This window comes from Oncorhynchus clarkii, chromosome 2, assembly GCF_045791955.1.
Source record: "Oncorhynchus clarkii lewisi isolate Uvic-CL-2024 chromosome 2, UVic_Ocla_1.0, whole genome shotgun sequence".
NCBI lineage: Eukaryota > Metazoa > Chordata > Actinopteri > Salmoniformes > Salmonidae > Oncorhynchus > Oncorhynchus clarkii.
In genome coordinates this window covers 91,191,155-91,210,597 of record NC_092148.1, presented here as the reverse complement: position 1 = coordinate 91,210,597, position 19,443 = coordinate 91,191,155, and the positions used below count along the sequence as shown (strand labels likewise).

Here is a 19,443-nt window from a genome sequence, read left to right as displayed (position 1 = left end):
CAAAGAAGGTCTTCTTACCTTCACAGAGTCCAGCAAACTCTTGGGGAAGAATCTTCGTAAACCCACATCTTTTCTACAGAGGACAGAGCAGAAAGAGTACTGCATTACAGCATTGATCAACAAGAATGTGTGCTCATTTCACCAAAACGAGGTCAGCAGCAGGTGAAATTGAATTAATCTGTAACCAGAGTAGTGTTTTTAAAGAATTTTAATCAAATCAAAAACATATTTTTTACATTGTCACTGACTCTGTATCAAGCCTGGCATGTGAAAACACTACTTCTAATTATTTTTTAAATGGAGAGTTATTTAAAAAGAGATTGTCTTTAAAACAGCATAATTCCCTCTTAAAGCACCACTGTTTTCAGTTGGCTCCAGATAGAGTACCTGTCAGCTGGTAGATGGCAACAGGACTGAGGCCATTTCCATAGCTAGCTACTGTGTAGTCAACGCCACACACTCCACACCCCTCCATAGCCCTATCATTTGGTTAAGATCCAGCCAGCGGTCTCTCTCTGTATAGGCCAAGTACACAGTCTGGTCTATATATATAACATCACCATTTACCCAGGCAGTTTGGCTTTCTAATATCCCCGTGTGGTGGAGTGGTGTTGTTCTGGCTCTGCAACACACAGTCAGTCAGAAAATACATACTAACGCAAATGTCCAGAACAAACAAATCATTTGCTTTGGGAACATAAAGTCACCAACGGCCTTTCTCCTCCTCCACCACCGTGCTCCAATGAGGAACATAAAGTCACCCATGGCCTTTCTCCTCCTCCACCACCACCGTGCTCCAATGAGGAACATAAAGTCACCAACGACCTTTCACCTCCTCCACCACCACCGTGCTCCAATGAGGAACATAAAGTCACCAACGACCTTTCACCTCCTCCACCACCACCGTGCTCCAATGAGGAACATAAAGTCACCAACAGCCTTTCTCCTCCTCCACCACCGTGCTCCAATGAGGAACATAAAGTCACCAAGGGCCTTTCACCTCCTCCTCCACCACCGTGCTCCAATGAGGAACATAAAGTCACCAAGGGCCTTTCACCTCCTCCACCACCGTGCTCCAATGAGGAACATAAAGTCACCAAGGGCCTTTCACCTCCTCCTCCACCACCGTGCTCCAATGAGGAACATAAAGTCACCAACAGCCTTTCTCCTCCTCCACCACCGTGCTCCAATGAGGAACATAAAGTCACCAACGACCTTTCACCTCCACCTCCACCACCACCGTGCTCCAATGAGGAACATAAAGTCACCAAGGGCCTTTCACCTCCTCCACAACCACCGTGCTCCAATGAGGAACATAAAGTCACCAAGGGCCTTTCACCTCCTCCACCACCACCGTGCTCCAATGAGGAACATAAAGTCACCAAGGGCCTTTCACCTCCTCCACAACCACCATGCTCCAATGAGGAACATAAAGTCACCAAGGGCCTTTCACCTCCTCCACCACCAACGTGCTCCAATGAGGAACATAAAGTCACCAAGGGCCTTTCTCCTCCAACACCACCGTGCTCCAATGAGGAACATAAAGTCACCAAGGGCCTTTCACCTCCTCCTCCACCACCGTACTCCAATGAGGAACATAAAGTCACCAAGGGCCTTTCACCTCCTCCACCACCGTGCTCCAATGAGGAACATAAAGTCACCAAGGGCCTTTCACCTCCTCCACCACCACCGTGCTCCAATGAGGAACATAAAGTCACCAAGGGCCTTTCACCTCCTCCACAACCACCATGCTCCAATGAGGAACATAAAGTCACCAACGACCTTTCACCTCCACCACCGTGCTCCAATGAGGAACATAAAGTCACCAAGGGCCTTTCACCTCCTCCACCACCAACGTGCTCCAATGAGGAACATAAAGTCACCAAGGGCCTTTCTCCTCCACCACCACCGTGCTCCAATGAGGAACATAAAGTCACCAAGGGCCTTTCACCTCCTCCTCCACCACCGTACTCCAATGAGGAACATAAAGTCACCAAGGGCCTTTCACCTCCTCCACAACCACCATGCTCCAATGAGGAACATAAAGTCACCAACGACCTTTCACCTCCACCACCGTGCTCCAATGAGGAACATAAAGTCACCAAGGGCCTTTCTCCTCCTCCTCCACCACCGTGCTCCAATGAGGAACATAAAGTCACCAAGGGCCTTTCACCTCCTCCACCACCACCGTGCTCCAATGAGGAACATCAAGTCACCAACGGCCTTTCACCTCCTCCACCACCACCGTGCTCCAATGAGGAACATAAAGTCACCAACGACCTTTCACCTCCACCACCGTGCTCCAATGAGGAACATAAAGTCACAAAGGGCCTTTCACCTCCTCCACAACCACCATGCTCCAATGAGGAACATAAAGTCACCAACGACCTTTCACCTCCACCACCGTGCTCCAATGAGGAACATAAAGTCACCAACAGCCTTTCTCCTCCTCCTCCACCACCGTGCTCCAATGAGGAACATAAAGTCACCAAGGGCCTTTCACCTCCTCCTCCACAACCACCGTACTCCAATGAGGAACATAAAGTCACCAACGGCCTTTCCCCTCCTCCACCACCACCGTGCTCCAATGAGGAACATAAAGTCACCAAGGGCCTTTCACCTCCTCCACAACCACCATGCTCCAATGAGGAACATAAAGTCACCAACGACCTTTCACCTCCACCACCGTGCTCCAATAAGGAACATAAAGTCACCAACAGCCTTTCTCCTCCTCCACCACCACCGTGCTCCAATGAGGAACATAAAGTCACCAAGGGCCTTTCACCTCCTCCTCCACCACCGTGCTCCAATGAGGAACATAAAGTCACCAACGGCCTTTCCCCTCCTCCACCACCACCGTGCTCCAATGAGGAACATAAAGTCACCAAGGGCCTTTCACTTCCTCCACAACCACCATGCTCCAATGAGGAACATAAAGTCACCAACGACCTTTCACCTCCACCACCGTGCTCCAATGAGGAACATAAAGTCACCAACAGCCTTTCTCCTCCTCCTCCACCACCGTGCTCCAATGAGGAACATAAAGTCACCAAGGGCCTTTCACCTCCTCCACAACCACCATGCTCCAATGAGGAACATAAAGTCACCAACGACCTTTCACCTCCACCACCGTGCTCCAATAAGGAACATAAAGTCACCAACAGCCTTTCTCCTCCTCCTCCACCACCGTACTCCAATGAGGAACATAAAGTCACCAACAGCCTTTCTCCTCCTCCTCCACCACCGTGCTCCAATGAGGAACATAAAGTCACCAACGGCCTTTCCCCTCCTCTACCACCACCGTGCTCCAATGAGGAACATAAAGTCACCAAGGGCCTTTCTCCTCCTCCTCCACCACCGTGCTCCAATGAGGAACATAAAGTCACCAACGACCTTTCACCTCCACCACCGTGCTCCAATAAGGAACATAAAGTCACCAACGGCCTTTCTCCTCCTCCACCACCACCGTGCTCCAATGAGGAACATAAAGTCACCAAGGGCCTTTCACCTCCTCCTCCACAACCACCGTACTCCAATGAGGAACATAAAGTCACCAACAGCCTTTCACCTCCTCCACCATGCTCCAATGAGGAACATAAAGTCACCAACGACCTTTCACCTCCACCACCATGCTCCAATGAGGAACATAAAGTCACCAACGGCCTTTCTCCTCCACCACCACCGTGCTCCAATGAGGAACATAAAGTCACCAACAGCCTTTCTCCTCCTCCTCCACCATCGTGCTCCAATGAGGAACATAAAGTCACCAACGGCCTTTCACCTCCTCCACCACCACCGTACTCCAATGAGGAACATAAAACTAGCTCCTGATATAGGCTGCATCCCCAATAGCACGGTATTCCCTATAGTGCCTTACATAGTGAGACAAAAGTAGAACACTATGTAAGGAACAGTGTGCCACTTGGGACGTACAGTAGCCATAGCCTACACGCTGTGGCTGATAGATGCAATCTGAAGATTTGACCTATTTGTTGTGAATAAGCCAGAGACAGGATTCTGTCGTAACCGGTGGTGACAGTGTGAAGCTGCTCAGTTAAATTTGAACTAATAGCGTTTTAACTGCTTTGCAGATATGAAACAAACAGACAATCATAATATCACTCGACATCATCAAATTCCCAGTTTATACTACAAAATACATTTCAGAAGAGGTTTTAAAAATAGGTTCTACTTGACTCAGCGTTCCATGGCATACATTAAGGCATTGTTTGCAGAATAGATTAATGCAGTTCAATGCAAGATTAATATAATTCACCAATACATTTCAGAAAATATTGCTATCAGGTTGTAAATCACAGCTGGCCTGGTACATTGTTTGCTGCTTCCATTCGGGATGCACTGACTTTCCCCCTCATATCGTTTTTTATTCTTCCTTGGGGTGTATATGAAGAGATTTTAATAAGATGTCATGTTGCTAAAATGCTGTCAGTTCCACTTTATTTTATTTATTTAACCTTTATTTTACTAGGCAAGTCAGTTAGGAACTAATTCTTCTTTACAATGACGGCCTACCCCAGCCAAACCCTAACACGGATGACGCTGGGTCAATTGTGCTCCACCCTACAGGACTCCCAATCACGGTCGGATGTGATACAGCCTGGAATCGAACCAGGGTGTCTGTAGTGACAACTCTAGCACTGAGATGCAGTGCCTTAGACTGCTGCGCCACTCAGGAGCCCAAAGGACCTTAATGAGTTTAACATGGCTGTTTCCCAGCAGAAACCCTGGGTTGCATCCCACATCGCACCCTATTACCTATATCTCTGGTCAAAAGTGGTGTAGTATGTAGGGAATAGGATACAATTTGGGACGTAGTCTCTGTTGAAATGTGTCTGATCTATTTATAGTGTTAAAATAATTTATCCCCATTCTCATCACCTTCTACAGCGTCATTATAATGTCCCGACACCCTAGTGATGGCACTGTGATAGTGTGAACAGGACCCCCACTATTTTATAGCCCTTTCAATTCAATTCAAAGGGCTTTATTGGCATGTGAAACATATGTTTACATTGCCAAAGCCTTTCACACTCAGGGAAGGTGGCTGCCCAATAATGTCTGTCAGTTTAACCAAGGATGTGTCTAAAATCACACCCTATTCCCTTTATAGGGTCCTGGTGAAAAGTAGTACCCTTTTAGGTAATAGGGTGCCATTTGCGAAGTGTCCAGAGTGAGAGGTTCACGAGGAAGGCAGTCAATTTACACTGGCCTACATACGTCTAGCCAGGAGAGAGGACACACACGATGAAAGGCTCAGCACAGCACAGGCTCATAGAGGTGAATTGCAGGATCTCTGTTCATAGATAGTGTTAAGATAATTACGTGTATGTTGTTAATACAGAAATACATCATTTCTAAAAGTCCAATGCAGCCAGTTTTTAAAATCTCAATATAAATCATTTCTATGTAAGAATTAAGTGCTGGAATTGTTTTCAACTAAAATGGTCAAAAAGAAACAAAAATACCTTCTTAACAAAGATCAATTTGTCAAGGAAGAATTTAGCCAGGACTGTCTGGGAGTGGTCTGAGTGTGGAGGGGGAAACTGGAAACTAGCTGTTATGGGCAGAGAGGTTCGGAACTCTCTTTCTTATTGGTCTGTTAACTCATTTACCGCCTGGTGATGTCAGCAGGCAGGCCAAAACTTTTCAGGCAGTCTTTTCAAACAGCTCTTACACTAAAAGGGCATTATCATCATTTTCACAACTTCACAGTATTATTCCAGCCTCATAGTGTGGAAATATATATAAAACACAAGTAAAATCTAGTTTTTGACTGCACAGGGTCTTTAAGTAAAAGAATCACTTACTCTAATAATTCATAATTTGATTTCTTATCCAGGGCATTTCCTCGCATTTCCCTAAAAAATCTCCTGTAACAGAAAACAAAAGATAATAAACCATTTGTGAGTTGTCAAAATGTATATCTAATTATGGAATATTGGACTAGTACATGAATTCACTGTTTATAAGATCAAGTATCAAGTATTTAAAATAGAACTCACCTGATTTCAAGGCAGCCCAATTTAAGTGCAATGTCTTGGTCGACTCGATCAGCTACCTCCAACATGTAGTCACTCTTGACCTGAGAAACATCCTCACAGTCATTCTCCATGACAACATGTAGTCACTCTTGACCTGAGAAACATCCTCACAGTCATTCTCCATGACAACATGTAGTCACTCTTGACCTGAGAAACATCATCACAGTCATTCTCCATGACAACATGTAGTCACTCTTGACCTGAGAAACATCATCACAGTCATTCTCCATGTAGTCACTCTTGACCTGAGAAACATCATCACAGTCATTCTCCATGTAGTCACTCTTGACCTGAGAAACATCACCACAGTCATTCTCCATGTAGTCACTCTTGACCTGAGAAACATCATCACAGTCATTCTCCATGTAGTCACTCTTGACCTGAGAAACATCATCACAGTCATTCTCCATGTAGTCACTCTTGACCTGAGAAACATCATCACAGTCATTCTCCATGTAGTCACTCTTGACCTGAGAAACATCATCACAGTCATTCTCCATGTAGTCACTCTTGACCTGAGAAACATCATCACAGTCATTCTCCATGTAGTCACTCTTGACCTGAGAAACATCATCACAGTCATTCTCCATGACAAAGAGAACTACTAAAGTAGTGACAGGTAGTGTAGAGAGCATTGTGAATCTATTGTAAGACAGCAACAGGTAGATGGAAAGAGGTCCTCAGTTACTTGTGGTTGTCATCAGATGCTCAGCTGGTAAAGCAATGCCAGGATAGCGGGTTCGATTCCCTGGACCACCCATGCGTAAGTCGCTTGGATAAAATCGTCTCCTAAATGGCATATATTATATGATTATATTATGAATGAGTTAGTCTGACTGAGCTGCAGCTGATGGGTCCAGCTCACATGGACGTTAATGAGCCACGAGACTTGAGGCTACCTCAGATCTCTAAGAGAGAAAACACCAAAGCTTGTATTTAACAGCAGCAGGTGGCCGTCCTATCACCTCTGACCAGAACATCAGCCATCAATGTCTATTCATTTCTAGGTGGTTCTATATGTTGAATGGCTGCCATTCATATCACCCAGCAGGTGGCCGTCCTATCACCTCTGACCAGAACATCAGCCATCAATGTCTATTCATTTCTAGGTGGTTCTATATGTTGAATGGCTGCCATTCATATCACCCAGCAGGTGGCCGTCCTATCACCTCTGACCAGAACATCAGCCATCAATGTCTATTCATTTCTAGGTGGTTCTATATGTTGAATCGCTGCTGTTCCTAACACCCAGCAGGGGATGGCTGCCGTTCGTATCACTCAGCAGGGGATGGCTGCCATTCGTATCACCCAGTAGGGGATGGCTGCCATTCGTATCACCCAGCAGGGGATGGCTGCCGTTCCTAACACCCAGCAGGTGATGGCTGCCGTTCGTATCACCCAGCAGGTGATGGCTGCCGTTCGTATCACCCAGCAGGTGATGGCTGCCGTTCGTATCACCCAGCAGGTGATGGCTGCCGTTCGTATCACCCAGCAGGGGATGCCTGTCGTTCGTATCACTCAGCAGGGGATGGCTGCAGTTCGTTTCACCCAGCAGGGGATGGCTGCCGTTCGTATCACCCAGCAGGGGATGGCTGCCGTTTGTATCACCCAGCCGGTGAGGGCTGCCATTCATATCACCCAGCAGGTGATGCTACCAGACTGTAGCCACACACAGCTTTTAGCTGTTGGACTTTCTGGTGGGTTTATTCTCTAAGAACCTCTCTGGCCAGCAGCCCAGACAGCTATATAACACACTCTCAGTCACACCGTACCACCCCAGCAGGGCCGTTTCAATGTCACCAAAAGCTATTTAACAGAGTTTATATAGCCTGCAGCCATTTTAAGTATAGCCAGCTGACGTTGTCACACATTGTCCTCTACCTGTTGTGAAAAAAATCATAATACACAACAGTGTATGTCTGATAAACAGAGAGGGAAGAACACTGAATGGTTTCTGTCCACACCTGACAGTCCCAACTCAATCTAAATATGGTTTCTGTCCTCACCTGACAGTCATAACTCAATCTGAATATGGTTTCTGTCCTCACCTGACGGTCCCAACTCAATCTGAATATGGTTTCTGTCCACACCTGACAGTCCCAACTCAATCTGAATATGGTTTCTGTCCTCACCTGACAGTCATAACTCAATCTGAATATGGTTTCTGTCCTCACCTGACGGTCCCAACTCAATCTGAATATGGTTTCTGTCCACACCTGACAGTCCCAACTCAATCTGAATATGGTTTCTGTCCTCACCTGACGGTCCCAACTCAATCTGAATATGGTTTCTGTCCACACCTGACAGTCCCAACTCAAGCTGAATATGGTTTCTGTCCACACCTGACAGTCATAACTCAATATGAATATGGTTTCTGTCCACACCTGACAGTCATAACTCAATCTGAATATGGTTTCTATCCTCACCTGACAGTCATAACTCAATCTGAATATGGTTTCTGTCCACACCTGACAGTCCCAACTCAATCTGAATATGGTTTCTATCCTCACCTGACTGTGCCAACTCAATCTGATTATGGTTTCTGTCCACACCTGACAGTCCCAACTCAATCTGAATATGGTTTCTTTCCTCACCTGACAGTCCCAACTCAATCTGAGTATGGTTTCTGTCCACACCTGACAGTCATAACTCAATCTGAATATGGTTTCTTTCCTCACCTGACAGTCCCAACTCAATCTGAGTATGGTTTCTGTCCACACCTGACAGTCATAACTCAATCTGAATATGGTTTCTATCCTCACCTGACAGTCATAACTCAATCTGAATATGGTTTATGTCCACACCTGACAGTCCCAACTCAATCTGAATATGGTTTCTGTCCTCACCTGACGGTCCCAACTCAATCTGAATATGGTTTCTGTCCACACCTGACAGTCCCAACTCAATCTGAATATGGTTTCTGTCCTCACCTGACGGTCCCAACTCAATCTGAATATGGTTTCTGTCCACACCTGACAGTCCCAACTCAATATGAATATGGTTTCTGTCCACACCTGACAGTCCCAACTCAATCTGAATATGATTTCTGTCCATACCTGGCAGTCCCAACTCAATCTGAATATGGTTTCTGTCCACACCTGACAGTCATAACTCAATATGAATATGGTTTCTGTCCACACCTGACAGTCCCAACTCAATCTGAATATGATTTCTGTCCATACCTGGCAGTCCCAACTCAATCTGAATATGGTTTCTTTCCTCACCTGATGGTAGAAGTAGTTCAGTGTAGGTTTATCTTCTGAAAAATGGTTCAAGAATCCTTTTGGCAAGTAGCGTATCCGTAGCTCATACCTGTGGAGAAAGAAATGCCATATGGTTAGCTCGATGCTAACGAGGACGAAGGACAACTCAGAAACAAGGTTCCAAAGGAACACATTGATACAGAAGAGTTAGGACAGACAGAATGCTGTTTTGATATCTAACAACCTCTGTGTGTTATTATACAGCGCTGTGAATGTGGAAGCTGTATGGTACAAGTCAGCACGTTGTCATTATTCTGTACTTTCCCAGAGGATCCTTTCATATGGAACTTATCAAAGAGATCAGTGAGACTGAGTCTGCGTCCCAAATGGCACCCTATTACCTACATAGTGCACTACATTTGACCAGAACCTTATGGGCCCTGGTCAAAAGTAGTGCCCTATATAGGCATAGACATCATCGAGACATCATCATCATTACCTTTGGCAGGGAGAGACCTCAATGATCATTCCTGGAATAACTATAACATCCAGCCACAGCCTTCTGATCAACCTACAAGGTGAAATAAACTACTGAACTGCTTGAAATAGCTGCTTGTTCAAACTCTGTTCTAAGCCTGTTCCTTGTAATTACAAAGTCTCTGACTAGAGAAAACCTTTCCTGGCTCTGTCAGATCAGATGGTCTTTGTAGTTCTGGTGTTTTCTACTCAGCTGTGATCTACACCAGAGAGAGATAATAGAACAGCAGCCAGTGGAAGGTACATGACTCAGTACATTGAGATTCTATGTGTAAAAGGCAAGTCATTCATTTGAAGTCTGTACAAATGGCTTGAGGACAGTGTCATGGGTATTGAATGAGTATTTTAGAGTGTCTGCTGGTCTGTCAACACTTCCATTGAACCAGTGTTCTAGAATGTTTCTTCGATGAACATGCTATTGATACGTCTGTGAGAGCCAATGTTCAAGATACATTTCCCTTCGACAATGAGGTCAATTAGGATCATTTTCTCCTAATGTATCAATCGCTTGCTTTTATTGTGCAACCTACGTACCATTCACCAGCTCAACAACGGAGACACAGAAAGACAAGCAGTAACAGGCTCCATGGCATGAAAGCATTGAGACGAGGTCACCCCCCCCCCCCCCCCACACACACAGATATCCATCCATTATCCATTCTTCCTTTCAACGGCCTTGTACAGCCTGGTGAGGAATGCAAGGCTAATGAGACACATAGCATGTGATCTGATACTGGATGTGTCCCGAATGGTCACCCTGTTTCCTATATAGCCCCTACAGGCCCTGGTCAAAAGTAGTGCACTTTAAAGGTAACATGGAACCATTTGGGATGCAGGCATTGAAAGGCTCTAAACAACAGAAATGTAACAAATGGACACTGCAATAGGTCTACTTCCTGTGTTAAACAACTACAGCATCTGAATGGACACTGCAATAGGTCTACTTCCTGTGTTAAACAACTACAGCATCTGAATGGACACTGCAATAGGTCTACTTCCTGTGTTAAACAACTACAGCATCTGAATGGACACTGCAATAGGTCTACTTCCTGTGTTAAACAACTACAGCATCTGAATGGACACTGCAATAGGTCTACTTCCTGTGTTAAACAACTACAGCATCTGAATTGACACTGCAATAGGTCTACTTCCTGTGTTAAACAGCTACAGCATCTGAATGGACACTGCAATAGGTCTACTTCCTGTGTTAAACAACTACAGCACACAGTCACTGAGTATCCCCTGAGCTAACTTCAGCAGAGAACCACTAACAACAGCACACAGTCACTGAGTATCCCCTGAGCTAACTTCAGCAGAGAACCACTAACAACAGCACACAGTCACTGAGTATCCCCTGAGCTAACTTTAGCAGAGAACCACTAACAACAGCACACAGTCACTGAGTATCCCCTGAGCTAACTTCAGCAGAGAACCACTAACAACAGCACACAGTCACTGAGTATCCCCTGAGCTAACTTCAGCAGAGAACCACTAACAACAGCACACAGTCACTGAGTATCCCCTGAGCTAACTTCAGCAGAGAACCACTAACAACAGCACACAGTCACTGAGTATCCCCTGAGCTAACTTCAGCAGAGAACCACTAACAACAGCACACAGTCACTGAGTATCCCCTGAGCTAACTTCAGCAGAGAACCACTAACAACAGCACACAGTCACTGAGTATCCCCTGAGCTAACTTCAGCAGAGAACCACTAACAACAGCACACAGTCACTGAGTATCCCCTGAGCTAACTTCAGCAGAGAACCACTAACAACAGCACACAGTCACTGAGTATCCCCTGAGCTAACTTCAGCAGAGAACCACTAACAACAGCACACAGTCACTGAGTATCCCCTGAGCTAACTTCAGCAGAGAACCACTAACAACAGCACACAGTCACTGAGTATCCCCTGAGCTAACTTCAGCAGAGAACCACTAACAACAGCACACAGTCACTGAGTATCCCTGAGCTAACTTCAGCAGAGAACCACTAACAACAGCACACAGTCACTGAGTATCCCCTGAGCTAACTTCAGCAGAGAACCACTAACAACAGCACACAGTCACTGAGTATCCCCTGAGCTAACTTCAGCAGAGAACCACTAACAACAGCACACAGTCACTGAGTATCCCCTGAGCTAACTTCAGCAGAGAACCACTAACAACAGCACACAGTCACTGAGTATCCCCTGAGCTAACTTCAGCAGAGAACCACTAACAACAGCACACAGTCACTGAGTATCCCCTGAGCTAACTTCAGCAGAGAACCACTAACAACAGCACACAGTCACTGAGTATCCCCTGAGCTAACTTCAGCAGAGAACCACTAACAACAGCACACAGTCACTGAGTATCCCCTGAGCTAACTTCAGCAGAGAACCACTAACAACAGCACACAGTCACTGAGTATCCCCTGAGCTAACTTCAGCAGAGAACCACTAACAACAGCACACAGTCACTGAGTATCCCCTGAGCTAACTTCAGCAGAGAACCACTAACAACAGCACACAGTCACTGAGTATCCCCTGAGCTAACTTCAGCAGAGAACCACTAACAACAGCACACAGTCACTGAGTATCCCCTGAGCTAACTTCAGCAGAGAACCACTAACAACAGCACACAGTCACTGAGCATCCCTGAGCTAACTTCAGCAGAGAACCACTAACAACAGCACACAGTCACTGAGTATCCCCTGAGCTAACTTCAGCAGAGAACCACTAACAACGGCACACAGTCACTGAGTATCCCCTGAGCTAACTTCAGCAGAGAACCACTAACAACGGCACACAGTCACTGAGTATCCCCTGAGATAACTTCAGCAGAGAACCACTAACAACGGCACACAGTCACTGAGTATCCCCTGAGCTAACTTCAGCAGAGAACCACTAACAACGGCACACAGTCACTGAGTATCCCCTGAGCTAACTTCAGCAGAGAACCACTAACAACAGCACACAGTCACTGAGTATCCCCTGAGCTAACTTCAGCAGAGAACCACTAACAACAGCACACAGTCACTGAGTATCCCCTGAGCTAACTTCAGCAGGGAACCACTAACAACAGCACACAGTCACTGAGTATCCCCTGAGCTAACTTCAGCAGAGAACCACTAACAACAGCACACAGTCACTGAGTATCCCCTGAGCTAACTTCAGCAGAGAACCACTAACAACAGCACACAGTCACTGAGTATCCCCTGAGCTAACTTCAACAGAGAACCACTAACAACAGCACACAGTCACTGAGTATCCCCTGAGCTAACTTCAGCAGAGAACCACTAACAACAGCACACAGTCACTGAGTATCCCCTGAGCTAACTTCAGCAGAGAACCACTAACAACAGCACACAGTCACTGAGTATCCCCTGAGCTAACTTCAGCAGAGAACCACTAACAACAGCACACAGTCACTGAGTATCCCCTGAGCTAACTTCAGCAGAGAACCACTAACAACAGCACACAGTCACTGAGTATCCCCTGAGCTAACTTCAGCAGAGAACCACTAACAACAGCACACAGTCACTGAGTATCCCCTGAGCTAACTTCAGCAGAGAACCACTAACAACAGCACACAGTCACTGAGTATCCCCTGAGCTAACTTCAGCAGAGAACCACTAACAACAGCACACAGTCACTGAGTATCCCCTGAGCTAACTTCAGCAGAGAACCACTAACAACAGCACACAGTCACTGAGTATCCCCTGAGCTAACTTCAGCAGAGAACCACTAACAATAGCACACAGTCAATTAATTTCCTCTGTATTATTTATCTCCATTACTTCTGCACTGATGCCTGACGAGGTGGGGACAGGCAGAATGAGCTCTGCTGTGGTGGTTGTGGTCTACAGTATAAAGCATGCATTATCTCACTGTGTTCAATGGTAGCTCCTACCGTCCTATGCAAATACAATGCTGCTTAGGAACAGAACAGGTTGTTCCGCGAGGTAGAACGTATTGTATCATTGAGTATTCTTAGAACATTCACATTCACAGAACAGTTACGTTCCATCTTGATTTGTGAGCAGCACAGTTGGGATTCATATAGAATTCTGAGGACAGGTGGCCAGGGTTTAAACTGAGTCATGAAACGCCTGCTGTCATGTTTTTATTCTTTGGGAACATCTATCTAGGCCTGCTACATTATTCAAATGTATTCTTCCAGCTGGACACATTTCAGAATTGAAGAGACACATGCACACAAGCACACACACAAGCACACACACAAGCACACACACAAGCACACACACAAGCACACACACAAGCACACACACACACAAAGTTATAATAAGGTGAGTGAGAAGCAACTTGCCCAGAGAACAGTAGTGTCTGTTAGAGGAAGGCTGGATACAGTTCTAAATCTCGTCCTTTACCTCCCATGTCAACACACTGCCCTGTCTGGCCTCGAAGGAAGCAGAGGTGAGGGGGAGTACAGTCTGAAATATCACCCAAATAAAAGCTGTCTAGACATTGCTCTGCTATCTCTGACATGGCATTTCTCTCTCCATATCTTCACTCAGTCAGGAGTAGAAGGGAATCTATCAGCATTAGGCTCCAACATCAAACACTGAGATCACATCAACAGATAGTTCAGTCCTCTCTAATTACTCTCCTCCTCAACACTTTCTCAGTTGACTTTGTCAGTGAATCTCTCATTGTAGTCTAATTTCCCTTCCAATAACAGTGATGAGACAGGAGGAAACCTGTATCTCAGCCTATAGAGGCCTAATTACACTGGAACGTCATATGAAGGGTTTTCAGCCTGCTTCTGAGGAACCATGATTTATGCAGGCAGATTGGAAGGAAATTCACGGCCACTCGGCCCAACTAACAGGATGGCAACAATTGATTTTCGGTTCCGTTGCAACTCTGCCCAATTCCCCCATCAGTGGGTTTACATTTGAAAATACAAGGCACATAAAGTCCTGATTTCATGCCCTTACTACATTGATTAAATAACCAAGCGCCTTGCAATGACATAGACTGCACACATCTCCCTGGTAACAAGGTCACTTCTATCCGTGACATACTTTAGCCCCTTGGCTTTGCCACTGGTCTGAATCCATTAAAACAACCAAATTCGTTCCCATATTTTCTCTTCCAAAAAACAGGCCTAGGAAATCTGCCATTTTAACTAGTGAGCACTAGCTAGACAGTTTAAGCATGGTCAAGCATTTCAAGGGGCAAGGCTGTAGCCCGGATGGCTTACTCACATAATTGAGTTATGAATTAAGTAATGCAAAGCTCATAAGGTGCTGTACATGTGCTTATAATGCATTATGATGATGGTATTCATAGGAAGTGTTTGAATATTTATATTAAGGCAGAATTACATGGTGCCAATATGCATAAAGGCGGCAGCGTCAAGGCTTTTAAGGTGACAGAGCAGTGTAGATATGGCTTTATACAGTATTTCAACGTGTCTATGTAGCCTGCTCCCAGATCAGTTTGTGCTGTTTTGCCAAAGCAACAATGACAATAGGAGTTGGTCAAACAGCACACACGGACAGAACTGGGACCAGGGATCAGCAGTGTAAATATAGCTTCATACAGTATGTCTCTGTCCTAGTTCTTACCTCCACTCGTCCTGAGGGTGGAGCAGCTCGTACCTCTCCCTGACGCGGGACACCCCCATGTCGGGGTGCAGCCAGTGGATGTTCCCTGAGCGCAGGTGGCTGAGACGCAGGCCCAGACAGGAAACACACTTCACCTTGTGGATGTCTGCTATCTTCTGGATGATACCCTGTCAGGGGACACACGTGTAGACACACACTTAGGCTATAGAGTCACTCTGAAATGAATTTCAGTCAATGTCAATGGACAGACGTGTAGACAGTATACACACTGAGGTTAGAGGAGGAATCACTCAGAGATGAGATTCAAATCAACAACACGTCAGTCATAATCCCTAAAAGATCAGTATGGCTGTGTTCCAAATGGCACCCTATTCCCTTTGCGGACGAAGAGTTTGATGGACAGTAATTGACAGTAATGAACTGTCCTACAGATTGTAGTTTGTGATTCAGAGGGCAGGAGATATAAATGAATAACAGTCATAGTGACATATTGGTAGTGTGACAGACAGCAGTGGGGAGGGCCTTCCTTGGCCCATCCATCCCTGTAGTCCAGGAGAACCATCTATTCACCCATCCATCCCTGTAGTCCAGGAGAACCATCTATTCACCCATCCATCCCTGTAGTCCAGGAGAACCATCTATTCACCCATCCATCCCTGTAGTCCAGGAGAACCATCTATTCACCCATCCATCCTTGTAGTCCAGGAGAACCATCTATTCACCCATCCATCCCTGTCGCCCAGGAGAACCATCTATTCACCCATCCATCCCTGTAGTCCAGGAGAACCATCTATTCACCCATCCATCCCTGTAGTCCAGGGTTGACATCTATTCACCCATCCATCCCTGTAGTCCAGGAGAACCATCTTTTCACCCATCCATCCCTGTAGTCCAGGAGAACCATCTATTCACCCATCCATCCCTGTAGTCCAGGAGAACCATCTATTCACCCATCCATCCCTGTAGTCCAGGAGAACCATCTATTCACCCATCCGCCCCTGTAGTCCAGGAGAACCATCTATTCACCCATCCATCCCTGTAGTCCAGGAGAACCATCTATTCACCCATCCATCCCTGTAGTCCAGGAGAACCATCTATTCAACCATCCATCCCTGTAGTCCAGGGGTGACATGAGGACTCCAGGGGAACCATCTATCTATAACAGTAGATAGAATAGAAAGAACAGCTTGGCAGAGTTACACTGAATGATAGATCGTCCTCTCTCTCTCTTCCAGGAAGAGATTGTCATTGTGTGCAGAATCAAGGGAAGGGGAGCGGGGCGGGTTAAATAATCCATCATTGAAATGCCACTATGGGGCTTATGACACAATCTGAGAAGTGACACCCCTGCTTGGTTAAAATGATTAACGAGAAGACCTCCCCATCTCTTTCAGGGATGACATGTTCCATCACATCCCTCAACATCATCTGACATCACTACTTCAGGTATTGAAGTTAGAGGCCATTGAAGCATAAATTAGAAGCAGTCTACTTTGAAATGAAGCGCTTTGCCATTCCAGAGCCAGACACCTAACAGAAGAGATGTGGTAGCAAAGCTTTTGGAATCTTTTCCAAGAAACACCTGTTAAACTCTCTTAGTCTTGTTTCATCTGAATAGAAGTCATTATTAAACCTAACGGGGATGGAAGACACTAAATGTAGAAATGTCAACCTCATAAATACCCGGGTTGTGTTCAGTAGGGAGAAAACGTTTTGAAACACTTTAAAATTGTGAAGTAGTCCGAGGTACTAAGTGAATTTGTCTAATAAGAAAACTTGTTTTCATTTTCTGTTACAAAACATTGTAGCTACAGTGTGACCTACTGAACGGCAGGTAGCCTAGCGGTTAAGAGCTTTGGGCCAGTAACCAAAAGGTTGCTGGTTCGAATCCCTGAGCCGACTGGTTGAAGCATCTGCCGATGTGCCCTTGAGCAAGGCACTTAACCCGAATTGCTCCTGGAAGTCGCTCTGGATAAGAGTGTCTGCTAAATGACTAAAATGTAAATGTTAAAGGAACATCGCCCAGGTGACAGGGGGACTTCTACAGTGAGACGCTCAAGGAAGGAACATCGCCCAGGTGATAGGGGGAGTTCTACAGTGAGATGCTCAAGGAAGGAACATCGCCCAGGTGATAGGGGGAGTTCTACAGTGAGATGCTCAAGGAAGGAACATTGCCCAGGTGACAGGGGGAGTTCTACAGTGAGATGCTCAAGTCCCAAATGACTGTCTACATATGACACATTTCCATACAGTGTTTTAGCAAAAAGGCCCAAAATGCCCTGTTTCCATCTAAAGGCGCTAGCATGCCTCAGTTCAGCTGGTGGCTAGCCTGAAGTCGTCTAGGCGAACTGAATGAGTGTCCTCGCATACTCCCTTAAAAAACATTTGCTTGAAAAACTAGAAAAAATACACAATAGTACTGTTTGTCCATTTAGAGAAGCCGTAGCCAGAGTACACTTCAGCAAAATAGTCAGAATTAATCTAAGATAACTCAAGAAATCTGTCATTCATTTGGACGTTTATGCGGAGGAGATCTTGGTTGAGCAATTTTACATCTAACTAAGACGTTTGGTGCAGTATTTCTCAATTTAAAAAATTGCATGAAAGCAGGTCGTCTCTCATTGAATGACAACAAAGTCTTTATTGAACAATGCTTATTGTTGACCAATCACCAACAAAGTCTTTATTGAACAATGCCTACTGTTGACCAATCACCAACAAAGGGGCCTAGACTTCAGCTACTGACTTCGGCTTGCCTCAAGAAAGATGTGTGCAGCCGGAAAAACCCTTATCGAAATCCAAAACGAACTAAACGTCACAAAATGGCATCATAATATATTCACTAACTCTTCCTAACTGTTTTGTCTGGGAACCATTTGGAAGCCTTAAGCAGGCCGGCACCGTGTCCCACTGGGCCATGGCTCCGGCGGACTTGCTCTCACCTGGGGCCAAAGCCAGGCCACTGGTACTTTTCAGCTGGCATTTACATAACATTGGCAAACTGTGGACTTTAACACCTTCTCACAAAGCACCTTCTCACAAGTCCTCAATGTCAGCCCTAGCTATGGAAACACAATTTCCCTAATATACCATTAGGGTGTATTTTTTTTATTTGACCTTTATTTCACTAGGCAAGTCAGTTAAGAACAAATTCTTATTTTCAATGACAGCCTAGGAACAGTGGGTTAACTGCCTGTTCAGGGGCAGAACTAGTGTAACACTGATGTTAAAGTTGAAAAGCAGCAATAGTGCACTTCTTTTGACCAGCGACTTTAGGGCTGTATAGGGAACAGGGAGCCATTTGGGACACTCAGGGTGTTGATAGGTAACTGTCTGTCTGTCTGTCTGTCTGTCTGTCTGTCTAGTAGGTAGAGTTGATAGGTAACTGTCTGTCTGTCTGTCTGTCTAGTAGGTAGAGTTGATAGGTAAACTGTCTGTCTGTCTGTCTGTCTGTCTAGTAGGTAGAGTTGATAGGTAACTGTCTGTCTGTCTGTCTAGTAGGTAGAGTTGATAGGTAACTGTCTGTCTGTCTGTCTAGTAGGTAGAGTTGATAGGTAACTGTCTGTCTGTCTGTCTGTCTGTCTGTCTAGTAGGTAGAGTTGATAGGTAAACTGTCTGTCTGTCTGTCTGTCTGTCTGTCTGTCTAGTAGGTAGAGTTGATAGGTAACTGTCTGTCTGTCTGTCTAGTAGGTAGAGTTGATAGGTAACTGTCTGTCTGTCTGTCTGTCTGTCTAGTAGGTAGAGTTGATAGGTAACTGTCTGTCTGTCTGTCTGTCTGTCTAGTAGGTAGAGTTGATAGGTAAACTGTCTGTCTGTCTGTCTAGTAGGTAAAGTAGATAGGTAACTGTCTATCTGTTGAGTAGGTAGAGTTGATAGGTAACTGTCTGTCTGTCTAGTAGGTAAAGTAGATAGGTAACTGTCTATCTGTTGAGTAGGTAGAGTTGATAGGTAACTGTCTGTCTGTTTGTCTAGTATGTAGAGTTGATAGGTAATTGTCTGTCTGTCTGTCTGTCTAGTAGGTAGAGTTGATAGGTAATTGTCTGTCTGTCTGTCTGTCTAGTAGGC

The 19,443-nt window shown here is 45.5% G+C and overlaps 1 protein-coding gene across 1 annotated transcript in view; it reads right to left on the bottom strand.

Moving 5' to 3' along the window:
- LOC139378532 (focal adhesion kinase 1-like) overlaps positions 1–19,443 on the bottom strand; it is a 128,030-nt gene that overhangs the window by 69,364 nt on the left and 39,223 nt on the right. Inside the window, exons 4-8 of the mRNA XM_071120794.1 lie at positions 15,379–15,545; positions 9,287–9,374; positions 6,024–6,103; positions 5,829–5,891; positions 19–73 (exon numbers count right to left, since the gene is read on the bottom strand). Of these exons, the coding sequence (XP_070976895.1) occupies positions 19–73; positions 5,829–5,891; positions 6,024–6,103; positions 9,287–9,374; positions 15,379–15,545 (453 nt within the window). The remainder of the gene's footprint in view (positions 1–18; positions 74–5,828; positions 5,892–6,023; positions 6,104–9,286; positions 9,375–15,378; positions 15,546–19,443) is intronic.